At 45.3% G+C, this 18,942-nt stretch overlaps 1 protein-coding gene and 1 pseudogene across 1 annotated transcript; one reads left to right on the top strand and one right to left on the bottom strand.

Moving 5' to 3' along the window:
- The first annotated feature begins 4,942 nt into the window (after positions 1 to 4,942).
- Positions 4,943 to 12,604, top strand: LOC132532259 (zinc finger protein 268-like). The gene is given in 4 exon segments (XM_060170537.1): positions 4,943 to 5,432; positions 5,601 to 6,127; positions 6,209 to 6,435; positions 12,559 to 12,604. Coding segments are annotated over 4 exon segments (1,290 nt in total).
- A 4,235-nt stretch (positions 12,605 to 16,839) lies between these two features.
- On the bottom strand, positions 16,840 to 18,256 carry LOC132532258 (zinc finger protein 384-like; annotated as a pseudogene).
- Between the last annotated feature and the right edge of the window lie 686 nt (positions 18,257 to 18,942).

Below are 18,942 nucleotides of genomic sequence, written 5' to 3'. Positions count from 1 at the left end.
CTATAATTAAAGATAAGTTATCCACGTACAACCAGCCAGACAGGTAGAGTGGCAGAGAGAAGTACAGGGTGGGTACAACAGGAACCTCGTTCTGGGAGAGCAGCAGGAGTGGCACAACAGAGAAGCATTGGAACCCGGGCTGGGCAGGCTGTGCCGGGGCTTCCTGCTGTGGCCGTGGCCTGGTGAGCCTGGGTTCTGCTGGCTTAGCATGATTTCCTCTTCCATTGTCTTCTGTGGCTAAACTCAAGATGGGCCACAGCCAGTAATCATGTTTAATACAGTCTTGAATCATATTTAAATAATCTTTAATCTTGTGAATTCCTCTCTTCTACTCACTGGCTCTGGTATTCTGTCCTTATTTCTTGAATTCTTTGTGCTCTTCCTTGAGATACCAGCAATGATCTAATTTTTCGCAATTATTTTTGCAAAGAAAATTCTCAACAGCAAATTCATTAGATTTCCTGGGAAATCAAATGAAGGAAGCCAGAGATGTGGGAACCAAGGGAAAATCAGCAGGAGTGTGGTGCCAGCAACAGAAGGATTGGAAGGGTGAAGTACAGAAACTGACAGATTCAGTATCCATGAACTTTCAGAGTCTACAGGGACAACACTGACAGCCAAACATGAGCAAATATGATTTGAGGGCAAAGGTTAATTACTCACTGGCCTGTTTTCTTCTTGATGGAAACACTTCTGACTTTAAGACCATGTATTGGGTTGGCCAAAGGTTCATTCAGTTTTTTCCATAAGATGGCTCTAGTAGCACTTAGTTGTCTTTAACTTCATTCAAAACAGTTTTGTTAGATTGTATTGTGACAGCTGTCGTATCAGCGTGCATTAAAAAAAAATCAAAATTGGTGAATATTTGTGTAGCCCTTTTAATATTGAAGATGGAAGAAAGCAACACTTTTGGCCTATTATACTGTATTATTTCAAGAAAGGCAAAACTGCAACTGAAATGCAGAAAGGGATTTGTGCAGTATATGGAGAAGGGGCTGTGACTGATCTAACATGTCAAAAGTGGTTTGTGAAGTTTCATGCTGAAAATTTCTCTCTGGATGATGCTCCACTGCCAGGTAGACCAGTTGAAGTTGATAGCAATCAAATTGAGACATTAATTGAGAAAATTAATGTTATATCACAAGGGAGATAGCCGAAATACTCAAAATATCCAAATCAAACATTGAAAACCATTTGCATCAGCTTGATTACGTTAATTGCTTTGATGTTTGTGTTCCATATAAGTTAAGGGAAAAAAACCTTCTTGACTATATTTCCAAATGCGATTCTCTACTTAAATGTAATAAAAACGTTCCAGTTTTAAAACGAATTGTGACGGGCGAATGAAAAGTGGATACTGTACAATAATGTGGAAAGGAAGAGATCGTGGAGCAAGCGAAATGAACCACCACCAACCACACCAAGGGCTCGTCTTCATCCAAAGAAGATAATGTTGTGTATATGGTGGGATTGGAAGGGAGGCCTCTATTATGAGCTTCTTCTTCTTCAAACCAAATGATTACTTCCAACAAGTACTCCTCCCAATTAGACCAACTGAAAGCAGCACTCGACAAAAAGCATCCAGAATTAGTCAACAGAAAACACATAATCTTCCATCAGGATAATGCAAGACCATATTTTTTTTTGATGACCAGGCAAAAACTGTTACATCTTGGCTGGGAAGTTCTGATTCATCTGCCATATTCACCAGACACTGCACCTTTGGATTTCCATTTATTTCGGTCTTTACAAGATTCTCTTAATGGAAAAAAATTCAATTACCTGGAAGACTGTAAAAGGCACCTGGAACAGTTCTTTGCTCAAAAAGATAAAAAGTTTTGGGAAGATGGAATTATGAAGTTGCCTGAAAAATGGCAGAAGGTAGTGGAACAAAATGGTGAATATGTTGTTCAGTAAAGTTCTTGGTGAAAATGAAAAATGTATCTTCTATATTTACTTTAAAACCGAAGGAACTTTTTGGCCAATCCAGTAATAGTCAGTAATACTCCCTCCAAAGCCATTATAATGTTCAGACATGCTCATGTTCATTTCTCACTGCATGGGTGTGGGTACTGTCCCAGTTGGGAATTGATGTTTGGGAAAATATAATTTGGAGGTTGTGTACAAAATGAATAAGACGGTTCAGATTTAGGATATAGGGAAACCTGAAATGAGGTATTAAGATCCTGTGATGTTGCTATCTTCAAACCTGACCTGCTTCTATGTTCTCTTAATACCCTTTTCTGTCCATTGCCTTGGTCAGCATATTACTTTGGGACACCTAGGCCAAGTCTACCCATTCTCTCTTCTATTCAACCTCCAAATATTTGTGATTATGACTGAGGACTTAGTCCTCTGTCTAGTTCCCTATTCACTTTGTATTTTTGGATTTTGGAGATTTTTTATGTTTAAACAGCATTCTGTCCACCCTGCCCCTTCTGTTTTTCATTTCTCCCCACCCCGAGAAAAACAATTTCATCTCTTTTAGCTCTTTCTTATGGTGTTTACCTCCATGTTTTCTAAATAAATGACTTATTCTCTTACAGCTTGATTTTCTCCTCTAATTATTTAGTATGAAGGGTAAAGATTTCCTCTTCTCCAATATACACACACTCTCTTCCCATACCTCCATCATCCTAATCAAGCTATTTCATACTTAGATCAGTCTTCAGTTTTTATATCTTTACGATCATGTAATTTCTTTTCCTGGGCAAATCGTGCGAGTATACAATGGTTAGTTTTGTTCATAACTCGTTTTTTCTCGAGTTGTTTTATTGTCCTACAAAGTTTTCTATGTTATCATTAATGTATTTATAATTAATTTAACCCCAGACTCGTCTTCACATGTCTAAATATTCTTTTGGTACATTCAGCTAAATTAGTGACTCTGTCAATTTCATCTTCCTAGTGACATCACTCCCACGTTATTTGACTTGCCCCAGTGTAACCTGATTTTTCTCAAGAACTGGTTGTACAGTTTTTAACCTGGAATCTCCTTTTAGATTTTCTTTTCTATTTTTATTGTGTCACCTTTTTTCTTGGTTTCTTTTGTTGGAACACCTCTCACGGTAGCTTCCTTTGAAAGGGTGCATTTGATATAGATTTTGCGACCTGTGCCTCTAATTTACTCCTGAATCCTCTGTTTTTTCTCTTCTAGTGATGCTACTGAGAAGTCAGATCCATTCTAAATTTTGATCCATTATGTGAAACTTTTTTCGTTTCTCTGGAAGCTTTATTAGCTGGTGCTGTCAGTGTACTGAAACATCTCAGTGATATTTCTTGTGAATTTATTTTCATCTCTTTGAGTATTCAGTGGAACTTTATTCCCAGGAGGACTGTAAACAAATCTGCAATGGTTCTGCTCTTTCTCCTGAGCTTAGACAGTGTTTGGCACATAATAGGTATTTAACAATTATTTGTCGAATGAAGCCTATGCTCAGAGATCCCTTCCCACTTCTTTAGATTTTGCTCATTTTTCCTTGTTCTTTCTAAAGAAAGCATTATGCAAATTTTTGAAACTCAAGACTACCTTTATTTATTGCCAGTTCCCTTTGCCTATTTTCATGTTTTGTTTTCCTTTGTTTTCCCCAGAGCCCAGGAGTCTGGGTATATTTACATTTGAGATTTTATTTACATTCAGAATTGATTTCAGAAACTAAGAAAAACATCAGGACATGACATTTATAAGGCAATTTTATGCTGTACTAGGATCATGTTACTATTTATATCGTGAGTATTTTCATTTCTAGATGAAGTCTGGGAAATTGATGGTTGTATGGAATGGCATCAGGAAAATCAAGGCAAGCTGAGAAGTATGTCAAAATGCTATCAGTGTACTGCATTTGGAAAACTATGTCTTCTTCGTACAGATTATGTTTCTTCAAGACAAAAACTTTAGGGCTTCCCTGGTGGTGCAGTGGTTAAGAGTCTGCCTGCCAATGCAGGGGACATGGGTTCGAGCCCTGGCCTGGGAAGATCCCACATGCCGTGGAGCAACTAAGCCTGTGCACCACAACTACTGAGCCTGAGCTCTAGACCCTGCAAGCCACAACTACTGAGCACATGTGCCACAACTTCTGAAGCCTGCGTGCCTAGAGCCCAAGCTCTGCAACAAGAGAAGCCACAACAATGAGACGCCCATGCACCACAACTAGAGAAAGTCCATGCACAGCAGCGAAGATCAAACACAACCAAAAAAAGAAATTTTTTAAAGACAAAAACTTCATAAATGTGTCACAAATGGAAAGAGTTTGAAATATAATATAGATTTTAGTAATAATAATGTTGGAAAGAATCCTAATGGGTTTCATGCACATAGGGAATCATCCTTCCATTCTAAACATGAGCAAGCTCTTACTGGAATAAAATAGTGTGAAAGTAATGAATCTGGAAAAACTGCCAACAGAAAGTCACAGCTCATATGCCAACAAATACGTATGGGAGGAAAACCCTTTGAATGCAGTTACTGTGGGAAGGCCTTCAGCAGCAAGTCATACCCTGTGGTGCATCAGCAAACTCATTCAGAAGAAAAACGCTACAAAGGTAGTAGATGTGGAAAAGACTTCAGCAGCAAGTCCTACCTCATTGTTCATCAAAGAGCTCACACAGGAGAGAAACTACATGAATGCAGTGTTTGCCAGAAAACTTTCAGTTTCAATTCACAACTTGTTACACATTAGAGAATTCACATGCGGGAGAATACCTGTGAATGCTGTTAATGTGGGAAAGTCTTCAGTAGGAAAGACCAGCTTGTTTCACACCAGAGAACTCATTCAGGTCAGAAACCCTATTGGTGTCATGAACGTGGGAAAGCTTTTGGTTTGAAATCACCACAACTCATTATACATCAAAGAATTCATACAGGAGAGAAACCTATGAATGCAGTGATTGTCAAAAAGCCTTTAATACAAATTCAAACCTCATGGTACCTCAGAGAACCTATATGGGAGAGAAACCTTATGGTTATAGTGAATGTGGGAAAGCCTTTACTTTCAAGTCACAGCTCATTGTACATCAGGGAGCACACACTGGGGTAAAACCCTATGGCTGTAATCAGTGTGTAAAAGCGTTCAATTTGAAGTCACAGCTCATTGTACATCAGATAAGTCACATAGGAGGGAAACCCTATGGATGCAATGAATGTGGGAAAGCTTTTAGGATAAAGTCCTACCTCATTATACATCAGAGGACTCACACAGGAGAGAAACTCCATGAATGCAGTGAATGTCGGAGAGCCTTCAGTTTTAATTCACAACTTGTTATACATCAGAAAGTTCACACAGGGGAGAATCCGTATGAATGCAGTGAATGTGGAAAAGCCTTCAGTCGGAAATACCAGCTCATTTCACCGCAGAGAACTCACGTAGGGGAGAAGCCCTATGAATACAGTGACTGTGGGAAAACTTATGGTTTGAAGTCACAGTTCGTGATACATCAGAAAACTCATACAGGAGAGAAACACTTTGAATGTAGTGAATGTTGGAAAGCGTTTAATACAAATTCAAGCCTTATTGTACATCAGAGAACCCACATAGGAGAGAAACTCTGTGGTTGTAGTTAATGTGGGAAGGCCTTCAGTTGGAAATATCATCTCATCTCACACCAGAGAACTCATGCAGGGGAGAAGCCCTATGAATGCAATGACTGTGGGAAAACTTTTGGTTGGAAGTCACAGCTCCTGATACATCAGAGGACTCATACAGGAGAGAAACCCTTTGAATGTATTGAATGTCGGAAAGCGTTTAATACAAAGTCAAATCTTATTGTACATCAGAGAACCCACACAGGAGAGAATCCCTATGAATGCAGTGAATGTGAGAAAGCCTTTAACAGAAAAGATCAGCTCATCTCACATCAGCGAACTCATGTTGGGGAAAAGCCTTATAGGTGCAGTGAGCGTAGGAAAGTCTTTAGTAGCAAGTCATACCTCATTATACACATGAGAACTCATTCAGGAGACAAACCATACGAATGTCACAAATGCGCGAAAGCCTTCATTTGGAAGTCACTTCTCATTGTACATGAGTGAACTCATGCAGGGGAAAACCCTTATAAATGCAGTCGATGTCAGAAATCCTTCAGTGAAAAATTATGGCTCATTATACATCAGAATGAACACAAGAGAGAAGCCCTCTCAATGCAATGAGTATGAAAAATCCTTCATTAGGAAATCTCAGCTCATTGTACATCAGAGGACTGATTAGGGGAGAAACCTTATGGGTGCAGTGAATGTGGAAAAACCTCTCAGAAATCAATTCTCAGTGCACATCAGAGAACTCATACAGGAGAAAAACCCTGTAAGTGCAGCGAATGTGGGAAAGCCTTTTGTTGCAAGTCACAGCTCATTATGCATCAGAGAACTCATACAGATGAGAAACATATTGGTGAAGTAAATGTAAGAAACTTTCTCTCAAAAGTCAATTCAGGGCTTTCCTGGTGGCACAGTGGTTAAGAATCCGTCTGCCAATGCAGGGGATACGGGTTCGAGCCCTGGTCCAGGAAGATCACACATGCTGTGGAGCAACTAAGCCCGTGCACCACAACTACTGAGCCTGTGCTCTAAAGCCCGTAAGCCACAACTATTGAGCTCATGTGTCACGACTACTGAAGTCCACGTGCCTAGAGCCCATCCTCTGCAACATGAGAAGCCACCACAATGAGAAGTCCACGCACCACAATGAAGAGCAGCCCCCACTTGATGCAACTAGAGAAAGCCCGCGCATAGCAATGACGACCCAATGCAGCCAAAAATAAATAAATAAATAATTTTTTTAAAAAAAGTCAATTCACAGGAATTCCCAGAAAATTCGTACAGGAGAGAAACTCTATAAATGGAAAAATCTCATGGTACACCGTGTATGTATAGCATGTGGAGGGGCATCCAAAGAACACTGTTTTTTATGTACACCAAAAAATATCAGTAAATGTACACAGGAACCCTATCAATTCAGTGAACCCTATGAAAGTTCTCAGCAAGAAGTCATACCATTTCTTTAAGTTTGTGCAGGTGAGGAACAATATGAATGAAATGAATGTCAGGAAGTCATTTTCTAATATGCTAACATCCACAAAGAGGAATCCCATAATGCAAATGAATATAGAATACAATCCTTTGAAATTCATAATTTAATAAGAATTAGGATTTTAATGAGAGAAAATATAAAACGAATGAATTGCACGTATTGGAAGCTCATACCTTGGAGAAACCAAGCTAGAAAAAAAAATACAAGAAAAGAAGATTTTATGAATGTTTCAAATGGGATAAGCCTCAGCAGAAAAGTTTACTTCACTATTATTTTGGTTCACTTAGAAAAAATAATTTCCTTTACAAATTAGTTAAAAGTTGTAAAGATGGGGCTTCCCTGGTGGCGCAGTGGTTGAGAGTCTGCCTGCTGATGCAGGGGACACAGGTTCGTGCCCCGGTCTGGGAAGATCCCACATGCCGCGGAGCGGCTGGGCCCGTGAGCCATGGCCGCTGAGCCTGCGCGTCCGGAGCCTGTGCTCCGCAATGGGAGAGGCCACAACAGTGAGAGGCCCGCGTACCACAAAAAAAAAAAAAAAAAAAAGTTGTAAAGATGTTCCAAACTTTTAGGAAAAGATGGAGAAAATGTTTAAATGTCAATGATATGCATGTTCATAATAGAACATAAAGATTTTTTAAAGTGTGTAAGTAAATGTAATAACCAGGAAAACAATAAGGATTACATCATAAGACCTAGGATGTTTAGGTGTTATCTTTCTCTGTACTGTAAAATATGCTTTGTGTAGTCTGCTGCCATTATTAATTAGTTCCTTCTACATAGATTACCCAGAATAGCTTTAGTTATTGCCACTTTTTAATCAAATTATCAAATTACAGAATTCTCATCATTTTAATTATAGCAGTGTAATGGCAATTCTAGCCAATGTGTGAGAAGAAAAAGTTGTAAGGACTTGGGGGTTGGGGCTGAAACAAAAATCCTTTTGTTTGGAGATGTGATTGTCTATTTAGAAAAACCAAAATAAGCTACAGGCTGTAAGGCAAGGAGATGTTTTGCACAGCTCTGAGAGCTGGCAGCTTGGCTGTGAGCACAAGAAAATCTTTACAACGTCTCCACACTCAGATTCCAGGCCCTGCCGAGGGAAACATTCTGATTTGCCCTCAAAATATCTGAAGGCAGTTTTGCACTAAATCAACCAAAAGCTTCAACCAAGCTCAGACAGCTGAAATACAGATCAAATTGATTCAGCCCCACCCTATCTCCCAGCCTAAGAGCTGACATTAGAAAATATGTGCCCTTTTATGGAAGAAAATATATATTCAGAGCAAAGAAAATTATCAGGAATGTATAGGTACCTTATATAATGAAAAGCATCATTTTACCAAAAAGACAATTCTAAATGTACATGCACTTAACAAGAAAGCTTCAAAATCATGCAAAAACAGAGGTGAAATGAGAAATATACTCTACCATTTTGGTTGGACACTTCAACAGTTATTTCTCAGTAATATAAGTTGGAGACCAAAAATCAGCAAGGCTATAGAAGCACTGAATAATGCCATCAACAAGCTGGACCTGGTAGACATGTCTAGAACATCCAACAGCAGAATACACATTCTTTTCAATTACATGTGAAGCATTCACCATTACAGATCATGTCCTAAGTCATTAATCCTAAAATTTTTTAAATAATTGAAACCATGCAAAATTTCTCCCATCTATAGTACAGTTTAACAAGAAACCAATTGCAGCAAGAACAGAGAAGTCTCCAAACACTTGGAAATTAAGCAACACAATTCTAAATAACTCATGGGTCCAAGAAATTTCAAGCATAATATGGAAAATATTTTGAATTATTATTATATATGATGTGTACAAATTAAAATACAACATATATCAAAATTTTTGAGATGCAGAAAAAGCAGTGTGTAGAGGGAAATTAATAGCACGAAATGCTTATGTTAGAAAAGAATAAGGGTCTCACATCAATAATATAAAGTCCTACCTTAAGGAACTAGGAAAAGAAGAGTAAAGCCCAATGTAAATAGGAATGAAATAGTAAGGATAAGACCAGAAACCAGTGAAACAAAAACAGTGGAAGGGGTAAGCATCACAAAACACAGATTTGACAATTTTGATGGACTAAATTCTTGAAAGACACAAACTACCAAAGCTTACTCAAGAAAGGGTAACCTATTACAGTTCTTAAAGAAATTAAATTCAGTTAAAAATCTCCAAACAAAGAAAAATCCAGGCTCAGATAATTTCACTGATGATTTCTAGCAAATATTTAAGAAAGAAGTAATACCGATTCTATACAAACTCTTCCAGAAAATAGATGACAAATTCTTAACTCATGAAGTCAGTATTACCCTGATTTTTTTTAAAAAAAGGATTACAAATTGTTTAAAAAACTACAAATGTTCCTCATGAACATAGATGTAAAAGTTCTCAAAACTAGTTAATTTAATCCAGCAATATATAAAAGGGTAATACATGAAGGCAAATTGGAGTTTATCTTGGGAATACAAAGCTGAGGCTGATTTGATATTCAAAATCCAATCACTAATTCATACCTGACCAACTAAAAAATAAAAATCATATGGTCACATCAACAGGCATAGTAAAAGCATTTGTTCAAATTCCATAACATTCATGATTAAAAACCTCAGCAAACTAGGAATAGGAAGTATCTTCCTGAAACTAATAAAGCACATCTGAAAAATGTCTACAGTTAATGTCGTAACGGTCAAAGAGTGAATAGATTCCCCTAAGATTGAGAACAAGTGAAATATATCCACTCTCACCACTCTCTTTCAACACTGTACTGGAAGATTTAGCTGACTACATAAGGCAAGACCAAGAAATCAAAAAGATAGAGATTGGTGGGAATTCCGTGGCAGTCCAGTGGTTAGGACTCCGTGCTGTCACTGCTGAGGGCGAGGGTTCAGTCCCTGGTTGGGGAGCTAAGATCCCGCAAGCCACGGGGCATGGCCAAAATAAAAAAGGATACAGATTGGAAAGGAAGAATGACAACTTTATTCAGAGACAGCATGATTGCCTTCACTGAAACTCCTTTTAAAACTTTACCCCCAAAAAAGGCACCTTGGGGAGGGCGGCTGGAGGAAAAATTGGGAGATTGGGATTGACATATATACCATACTATGTATAAAATAGGTAACTAATAAGGACCTACTGTATAGCACAGGGAACTCTACTCAATACTGTGTAATGACCTATATGGCAAAAGACTCTAAAAAGAGTGGATATATGTATAACTGATTCACTTTGCTGTACAGCAGAAACTAACACAATACTGTAAATCAACTCTGCTCCAATAAAAAGAATTTTTAAAGCCACTTAACAAGTCAATTTAGCAAGATAGCAAAATACAATTTTTAACTAATAGTGTTACTTTTTAAAAAAATATTTATTTATTTGGCTGCACTAGGTCTTAGTTGCAGCATACAGGATCTAGTTCCCTGACCAGGGATCAAACCTGGGCCCCCTGTATTGGGAGCGTGGAGTCTTAACCACTGGACCACCAGGGAAGTCCCAACTATTATCTCTTTAATTCAACACTGAATATTGGTGGTCCTAACCAGTGCAGTAAGTTTTTTTTTAAGTGTGAAGATTAGAAAGAATGAAAGAAAACTTGTCATTCCTACACAATATGTTTATGTACCTAGAAACCCAAAAAAAATCTACAGAATCTGTTAGAATTATGTGAATTTAGCAGAGTTGCTAGATACTGATAAAATGTCAATATACAAAAGTCAATGGTATTTCCATATATTACAAAAAAATTAGATAATGGAATTAAAGTATCATTGACAATAGCATCATAAATATCAGAAATAAGACTAAAGAAAAGTCTCTATACAGAAAACTACAAAATACTGCTTGATATTAAATAAATGAGATCTATTTTATATTTGAGAATTGGGAGACTCAATATTGTTCTCAAACGTTTCCCAAGTTGATGTATAAATTCAGTGTCATCTCAGAGTCCTAGTATGCACTTTTGTCAAAATTAACCAGCTGATTCTGAAATTCATGTAAAAGTGCAAAGGGTGAAGTATACCAAAGACAAAGAGGAGGAAAACTGAAGGATACACACTGAATATCAACTTATCCCATGATTAAAATAGTACGGTTTTGTGTAAAGTTGGACAAACAGACCAATGAAACAACAGATCAGAGAGCCCAGAAGCAGACCCACACATGTACCATCATCTGATTTAAGACAAAAAGTGCCACTGCAATGCAATGGTGAAGATTCTTCAATAAATCAGATAAATTGGATGTCCTATGGGGTGTGGGGGGGGGTTGACACACCCATACCTCGTACCATAAGTTAAAATTATTTCCAGATTAATTGTACACCTAAATGTAAAGGGGGAAAAAATAGACCTTCTAGGGTTACATGGGGGAAATTTTGTAGCATTTGAGAAGGCAGATCAAGTGCCAAAACAGGCAAAGCTAACATTTGGTGACAAGTCCAGGGTGGTCACCGTAGGGGGATAGTGACTGGAAACCAGCATGACAGAGCCTTGAAGGGCGCTGGAAACGGTGAGGACACAGTATCTGCATGTATGGGAAAATCAGAGGTAAAACCTAAAGATCTGTGCACTTTATGTAACTTACAAGGATAGAAAATCAAAATCATCAAGAACTTTCACAATGTGCTTTCATTTTCTTGGACTTGTATGTTTGTTCAAGTTTTCACATGTAATATTATATTAATTTAAAATGCTTTAGGTTAAATATCTATTTAGGTTTTTTTCAATGACAAAAATAGATAAATAGATTGAGTTTTTTTCCTGCTCTGCACAGAGTAGGCAATCAACAGGTCCTGAGAGGATGGATCCCTCAAACGGAGGGACACTCACTCATCTGTGATGTCAGCGTCCAGCCTGGGCCTGGAGTGTAACAAGCATGGTTACTGAGTAACGAGAATGTAGTGCGCCGCGAGACCTCCCTCCTTCTCTCCCACCCTCTGAGTCAGTGTGCTGCTGGGTGACGTGTAAACCAACACTTGGGGGCCAGATGGGAGCGGGCTAACCTCAAACCCACCCTCTACCAGTTCTGTGACTAGACCAGTGACTTAACCTCTCTGATGGGCATCTTGTCATACGGGAATGATGGCAAAATACCCACCTCACAGAGTGCCGCATGCTCAGTAAATAGACCCTGGGCTCTGAGTCCCTGTTCCCCCCCTGCACCTGACCTACCACCAGAGGGAACGAAGGTTTGTAGCAGGTGAAGTGGGTCTTGTTTGGGCACAGCACCACTGCCCAGCCACCTTTGAGCCTGAAGCAGAAGGAAAAATCGATAATACTCATCTCATCTTTAAAAAAATTTTTTTAAATATTTTCTCTAAAAAAAAAAAAAAAGCATTCCTAGTGCCTCTGGGTCAGTATGTTGGGAGGGTTTTCCTGTGCCCTGCCCCACCTGCATCTGCCATCTTCCAAGAAAGGAAGAACAGCTGAGCCACTCTTTCCAGCTCTTGTTTACGTTCCCTCTGTCCTCATCACTCTACCCAAGACGTCACACATCCCCTCTCTTTTTCTATCAGGCATCGGTTTCCCAAGGGTGTTCCCCAGACGGCCTGCTCCCCGTAGTTCTGTGAACCCACGAACGGCCCAAAGGACTGGTCTCCCATGGCTACAAGCACCCCAATATACAGACAGATTGGGCTTCGAGAAGGCTTCCTGGGGCAGTGCAGGTGGGCAAGCAGCTCCCTCAGGGGGACCTCTGGGAACGAAGGTAATTCCCTGGAGGGAAGAGGGGTTCAGGGTGAAGTAGAGGTTCTTAGGAGGCTGTATCTAAATGGGCTTGCAGCCTTCCGTGGATCAGGGATTTTTTAAAATGTGTTCAGCTACTCATTATGGGGGAAAGTACATGAGTGGCCAGGACATTTCTGAAAAGGAGAAGTCCTAAGGGGGAAGTTCCCTTAGGACTAAGTGGGAAGTTCCCAGATTTTGAACGTGTTAAAAGTGAACAACGCCGGTAAGAAACAAAATGGTAAAGAAGATAGCGCGTGCAGAGTACTGACTCATTTAATGATCTCAAACCAAAGAGGAAAGAGGGCCTGTTATTATTACAAATCATAAACTTTACCAAGAGGAGAGAAGGTACAGGATCAGTACCTTGTCCAAAGTCACACAGCTATTAAGCAATTAAACTGGGAGTCCGCCCCAGGTAGCCTGGGTCCAGAGAGAATAGAAAATCTGGAAATAGCAGGTAAGTATGCCTTAGGGTGCTTTATGTGGTAATGATTGCATTTCAGGCTAGTGAGCATGGAAGAGAGAGGCAGCCTCTATTTACAGTGGGTGTTGGATAATTACTTTTTGGCCTACCTTTTGTTGGAAGATCAGACCTCTATTAAAAATGAAGCTTATGGGGCTTACCTGGTGGCGCAGTGGTTGAGAGTCTGCCTGCCGATTCAGGGGACACGGGTTCCTGCCCAGGTCTGGGAAGATCCCACATGCCACGGAGCTTCTGGGCCCGTGGGCCATGGCTGCTGGGCCTGCGTGTTCGGAGCCTGTGCTCCACAACGGGAGGGGCCGTGGCGGTGAGAGGCCCGCATACTGCAAAAAAAAAAAAAAAAAAAAAATGAAGCTTATGAAGAGTTTCCCGATTTAGAATACTTGAAATTATTATGTGCTTACGTTAAGAACGTATGCTTTTGAGTCTGACAGTTAAAGGAGGCCATTTATTGGTTGGAAGTGTTTTAAATGCACTTGGACCTATTTCCTTTTTAGTAACAAGGGAACATAACTCGCTCAGAGGTGGCTTGGGAGGCTCAAATAAGACAATGTGTGTAAACAGTGACTTCTCACCTGGCAGCCAAAAAAAGTAACTGATTTTATAACAATGAACTAGAATCATAAAATTTGTTGAATTACATTTGAATTTAATAACGTAGGTACTTGGACATTTTGGTTTCCATTGAGGTTTTAACTTCATTGATGCTTCATGGGTGGAGTGCAACCAGGAATATTCTCACTGAGCACCAGCCGGTCCTGGAGAAAGGGCCTGTGATCACATTCCCACAACAGGAGGGTTTCCTGCAGCAAATCTCCAATTTCCTCTCTGTTCACCCATATCCGCCTTAGTATACTTGGACGGTGGGGATTGCTTCCCCCAACCCTGTTGTCAATGTTTTTTCTCTCACTTCTTGAAAAGAACCTTAAAACGAGAAAAACAGAAGATTGTCTTTTTATAAAAATTAGGAAACATGGATAAGCAAAAGAAGAAAATTTTAAAGCCAAATAAAAGTAATACAACAATAATTTTGTCACCCGGTGGCAACCAGGGTTTAACGATGTGCCATACATCATTTTGTGTCTGTACTTTTCAAACGGGCTCGTCTCACTCACATTGCTTTGTAACAGCCGTTTTTATTGTACAATGTATCACTAGTCCGGTCAGGAAGCATTCTTTCTCCCGGCAACTACTAATTACCCTCCAGGAGCCCATCCTGTTTCTGAAGTGTGATGTGTTTAGCAATATTCCACCAGACTCTTGGGTCGTTTCCAGATTTTCAAGTGAACAAACGCTGAAATGTTTCTCTTTCTGCCTAAGTCTTTTGCATACGTTCAGGCATGAGCTTTGACGTCAGAGAATTTTTGCCCTGACCACCCTTTCAAAAGCAACTCGAAACCCTCCTGGTCTCCTCTCTAGAGCGCCTTCCGGCTCGCTGTGTGCAACATCTCCCCAAACTAAACTGCACAGGGGAGAGGCCAGACCGTGTCCGAGCCAGGACGGCGGCACTTCAGAGGCTTCCCCCGCGTGGCCGACCAGGGTCACCGAGAACTCGGGTCCCCAGGCCTCCACCGTCGCGAAGGCCTCTCCGCCGCGCGCAACTGCGCCCCAGGGTCAGGCGGGGGTGGGATCACCGGGGGCCTCCGGCTGGGGCTGCGGGGGCACGGGAGGGGCGGGGGTGTCTGCCCCCTGGGCTACGACCCCAGCCGGGCTTTGTCTCCGCAGAGCTCCAGGGCGGTGGCGTGGGGTTAATCCAGGGTCACAGCTTCCTCCTGCTGCAGGGGCGGGGGTCGTGGCGCCCTCTCCTCCACCCCAGCCCAGGACCCCCAGGACCCCGGCTCTGCTCCTTCTGGGGCCTGAGGACGCGCAGAACCAGGCTGGATGGCGCCTCTGACGCCCCGCCCTCGCCCCCCAACCTGTCGGCTCCCGTGCAGCCCCCCGAATGCCACGGACCCCCGAGAACCTCTCGGCTCCCCAAGAGCCACCGGAATGCCCCGAACCCAGGTGGGCGGAACCGCAGGCCCCGGGACTTAGGGGGCGCAGGGCACGGGCGGGGGTCATCGGGCGGGGCCCTTGCAGGGATTGGCGGAGGCCTGGATACTCTGTATCAAGCGCGCCTTCCCGCCGCCTCCCCGGACGTGCGGGCGGAGCACGTGCGCGCCGAGCGCGGAAGCGGCCCCGGGCGCCTGGCTGGGGTGTGTTGGTGGCGTGCGGATGAAGGTGAGTGAACGAGGGGGTCGTCCGGGCGACGGTGACTGAGTCCGGCGTCCGGGGCCGGCCGCCGGGGAGGCTTCTCGGGCCCCGCGGGGAGAAGGGCGCCGGGAGAGGTCCGGTGGCGCAGGGCCACGGCCAGACGGAGGTGTCCGGGCAGGACGCAGGGCATAGCCGCCTGCCCCCCGCCCCCTCTGTCCCCGCCGGGCCGGGTCCCCTCAGTGTTCGGGGTGCCCCCCGAACCCACTTCCTTCCCGAACTCCAGGACCCTCTCCATGAGCTCGGCCCTTGGCCTCCTTCCCGCCCTTCCTGGAGCAGCGTGGGGCGGGGCTGTCGGCGCTGGGGGCATCCGGGTCCCTCGAAGGGTGCGGGGTCGCGGGCCTCCTGCCAGTGGCGACGGGAAGAAACGTGGGGCCCCGAGGCAGGAGCCCGTGACGAGGCGCTGAGGCTCGGAAGCGGCGGCGAGAGCGCGTCCCCTGGCGGGCGCCCTGGTAGCCCTGCCGGGAGGAAAGAGCTAGAAGCGGGCCAGACCCTCCGCCGGGAGCGCGGCAGTTCTCTGCAGGTTGTCTCAACCCTTGCGGACGGCGGTTTGGCAGCATCAACTGAAAACGCGCCCTTACCCTCGCCTCCAGGATCGTGTTCCACAGAAGTGAGGTAGTTGTGGACACAGGTCTGCACGTGCTGTTTGAAAAAGCGATCGCCAGCCGCCTGAGCGGCCGCGGCTGGCAAGCTGCCGGCGCCCGTTATGGCCGCGCCTCGCACGGGTGCTTTGCGCAGACCGGGAGTCATGCCTGCGGTGCTGGCCCGACTGAGTATCGCCACAAAAAAAACTCCCTCTGCTGTTAAAACTTGGTGTCTGTTTGCATAGTTAGACGGTAATTTTTTAGAACACTGCAAAGCCTTCGGTCCAGCTTGCCGTGGCTCACCTGTTTGTGTCGGGGTGGGAGGGCGGCAGAGCGGGCTTTTGGGGTGCAACGGGCCGCACGGAAGCCAGTCTGGCCAGGCCCCCGCCCTCGGGCCTTTGCAGGTTACCTCAGCACTCAGCCTGTGCCCTCACCGGGCAGAGCGGGAAGCTTGGTGCCTGTCCTGCCCGCCGCCTGCTGCACACGGAGGGGTGTCGCTCCCGGACTTTGCTTTGCACGTGTGAGATCCCCCAGCCAGTAAACCACTGAGGTCTCCGCGGCGGTCGCTGACTCCAGGCTCGCTCTTTGGTCTTGAGGCTGGGCAGGCCCAGGGCTTGCAGGCCTGCGGAGTGCAGCCCAGCGGTTTGTTTACAAAGCGTTTGCTTTTCTATCTCCGTGTGAATTGCCTTCCTCCCTTTCGAAGTCGCGAATCACCCTCTCCCACGGGCTCTCTGGTCTTTAGCCGAGGATGGTACTTAGGGTGAGGGCCCGGGCCTGGGCCGCCGCTGGAGGAAATCAGGAGGGATGTGTTTGCGCATCATGTGTTGCGTCAGGTGAGGTTCCAGCGTGTAGGCCGGCTGCGGACTGCGCAGGTGTACAGCTTGCTTCACGGTGTGCGTGGACGGGGGCGTCTCCAGCAAGGCTGTGTCCGAGCGCGCCCGCTCACAGCTGTGGCCCTGGCAGGGTTTACCTTTGTCGCGCCGCGGCCCGTGGGACTGCAGGTTCGAGCTGTGTGGAGGTGTTCTCACATCCTGGCAGTGCACACCTGGGTGTGCACACCTGCGGGCGTGCGGCTGGAGTGAGAGGGCTGCGGGAAGGACTTCTCACGGAAGTGACACCCCTGGGCTTGGTCCCTGAGTGGATACACGCGTGCTGAGCCAGGTAGCAGCTCCTGGCGAGGGGCTGCAACAGCATGGGCACTTGTGGGGCTTGGTCTCGGTGTGTGACTTGGAGGGCACCCGCATCTCTGCCTTCGAGTAGAACGTCGGGGAGCACATCCGGCTGTCTCTGACGGTCGTCGTCATCGTCCGGGGAGAGGACAGAGGGAGCCCTGGTTCCAGCATCCTCTTCTTTTCTCGGCCCCAGGGGTTCTTAGTGGCCACGGTGCCACCTCAATACCCACCACCACCCCCTTCCTCTGTGAGGGTCAATGCTGTCTTCTCAGAGAGGTCAGGGACCACCTGCAGGGCTTGTGAGCGGGGCAAGAGCTGAGACACTCACGGGAGCTGAAGCTCGGGAGGTCTGAGCTGACGAGGCTTTTGTCGCAGGGATCCTGAGAGGGACGTGATGACCAAACCGGGAGCCCTTGGTTGACCCCCTTCTCTCCTCCACCTCTGAGAACAGAAGACTCCAGCAGTCCGCAGTCCTGTCCACGGCACGGGTACCACCGTGATATTCTGGGTAACGGACGCCTGGCTCTGTGGGGTCAGCTGCTCTGACTTGGACTCTGTCCACGCTGATGCCCGAGGGCAGGCGCGCCGAGGCCGCACAGCCAGTGAGGTGGGGCAGGGAGTGGAGCCAGCCCCTCAGCCCTTCTCCGGGGACAGCCCTTGTTGATGCACATCTGTTCTCGCCCTGCCCTGAGGCCCAGGCCCCCCAGGCTTCGCAGCGCCGCAGCCCCCCAACCCTCCCGCAGTGTTCCTTTGACCCAACCCCCTAAAGACGGCGGAGCGTCACGAGGACCTCTGCCTCGTTGTCACCAGCAGCACCGTCCAGCTGGAGCACCTGGCCAGCTCGTGGAGACCTGTGCTGCGTCCGCCAGGTAGAGGGGAAAGCCATTCTGGTCCCCTCTTTCTGCAGCTCCTCTCGGTGGGAAAAGTCCTCTTCTTCCTTGACAGGCCACGGCTCCATCTCCTTGCGGCTCAGGCACGGCCTTCCCCCACAGGATACCATCCTTATTCTCAGCCTCTCTCAGAAGGAACGGCAGCCCTCCTGAATGGCTGTGGAGTACTGAGCTGGTAGGGAAATCCGGCAGCCTCCCCGCCCAAGCATAGCTTTTAACATTGGGGTTGGTGCTCAGGGGAGGGGTTTGCTGTGACCTCATAGAGACTTTTCCAGCGTGGGCACTTTCTCTCTCCTCACCCTCGTAATCCTCCAAGCTCGGGCTGATGGAGGACTAGAGGCTGGCACTCCCAGACGTCAGAGAGGAGGGAGCCCTAAATGCAAGCAGCCTCCTGTTGTGTTCTTGCTGTGCGCGTCCCTGGGAGCCGCTTCCTTCCCCTCATGATCTCCAGTCACTTCCTACCTAATGCTGGAAGGACATGGGGGCAGTCAGACTGCCTTTATTCTTAAAGGGGCAAGGGCTGAGATGTGGTCCCCAAGGGCTGGAGATCCCCAAATTGGTCAAGGGTGGCTTAGAAGTGTGGGTGACGGTTCTCCTTGGAGCTCCTCCCCTTCTCTGCCAGCCGAGGCCCTGTGCTAAGTGTCCCCGTCCCCAGCCTGAGGAGCTGCGGGTTCTTTGTGAAACCCCACAACCGGGGGGGCTGCAGAGAAGGGAGGGTTCGGGGCAAATGCAAGGACTGGACTTACCTCCTTAGGTGCCACAGTCAGTTGCTGGACAAGGATTTATTTATAAATAT

This window comes from Lagenorhynchus albirostris, chromosome 14 (genome assembly GCF_949774975.1).
Source record: "Lagenorhynchus albirostris chromosome 14, mLagAlb1.1, whole genome shotgun sequence".
NCBI classification, from domain to species: domain Eukaryota; kingdom Metazoa; phylum Chordata; class Mammalia; order Artiodactyla; family Delphinidae; genus Lagenorhynchus; species Lagenorhynchus albirostris.
This window is presented reverse-complemented; position numbering and strand designations above follow the sequence as displayed.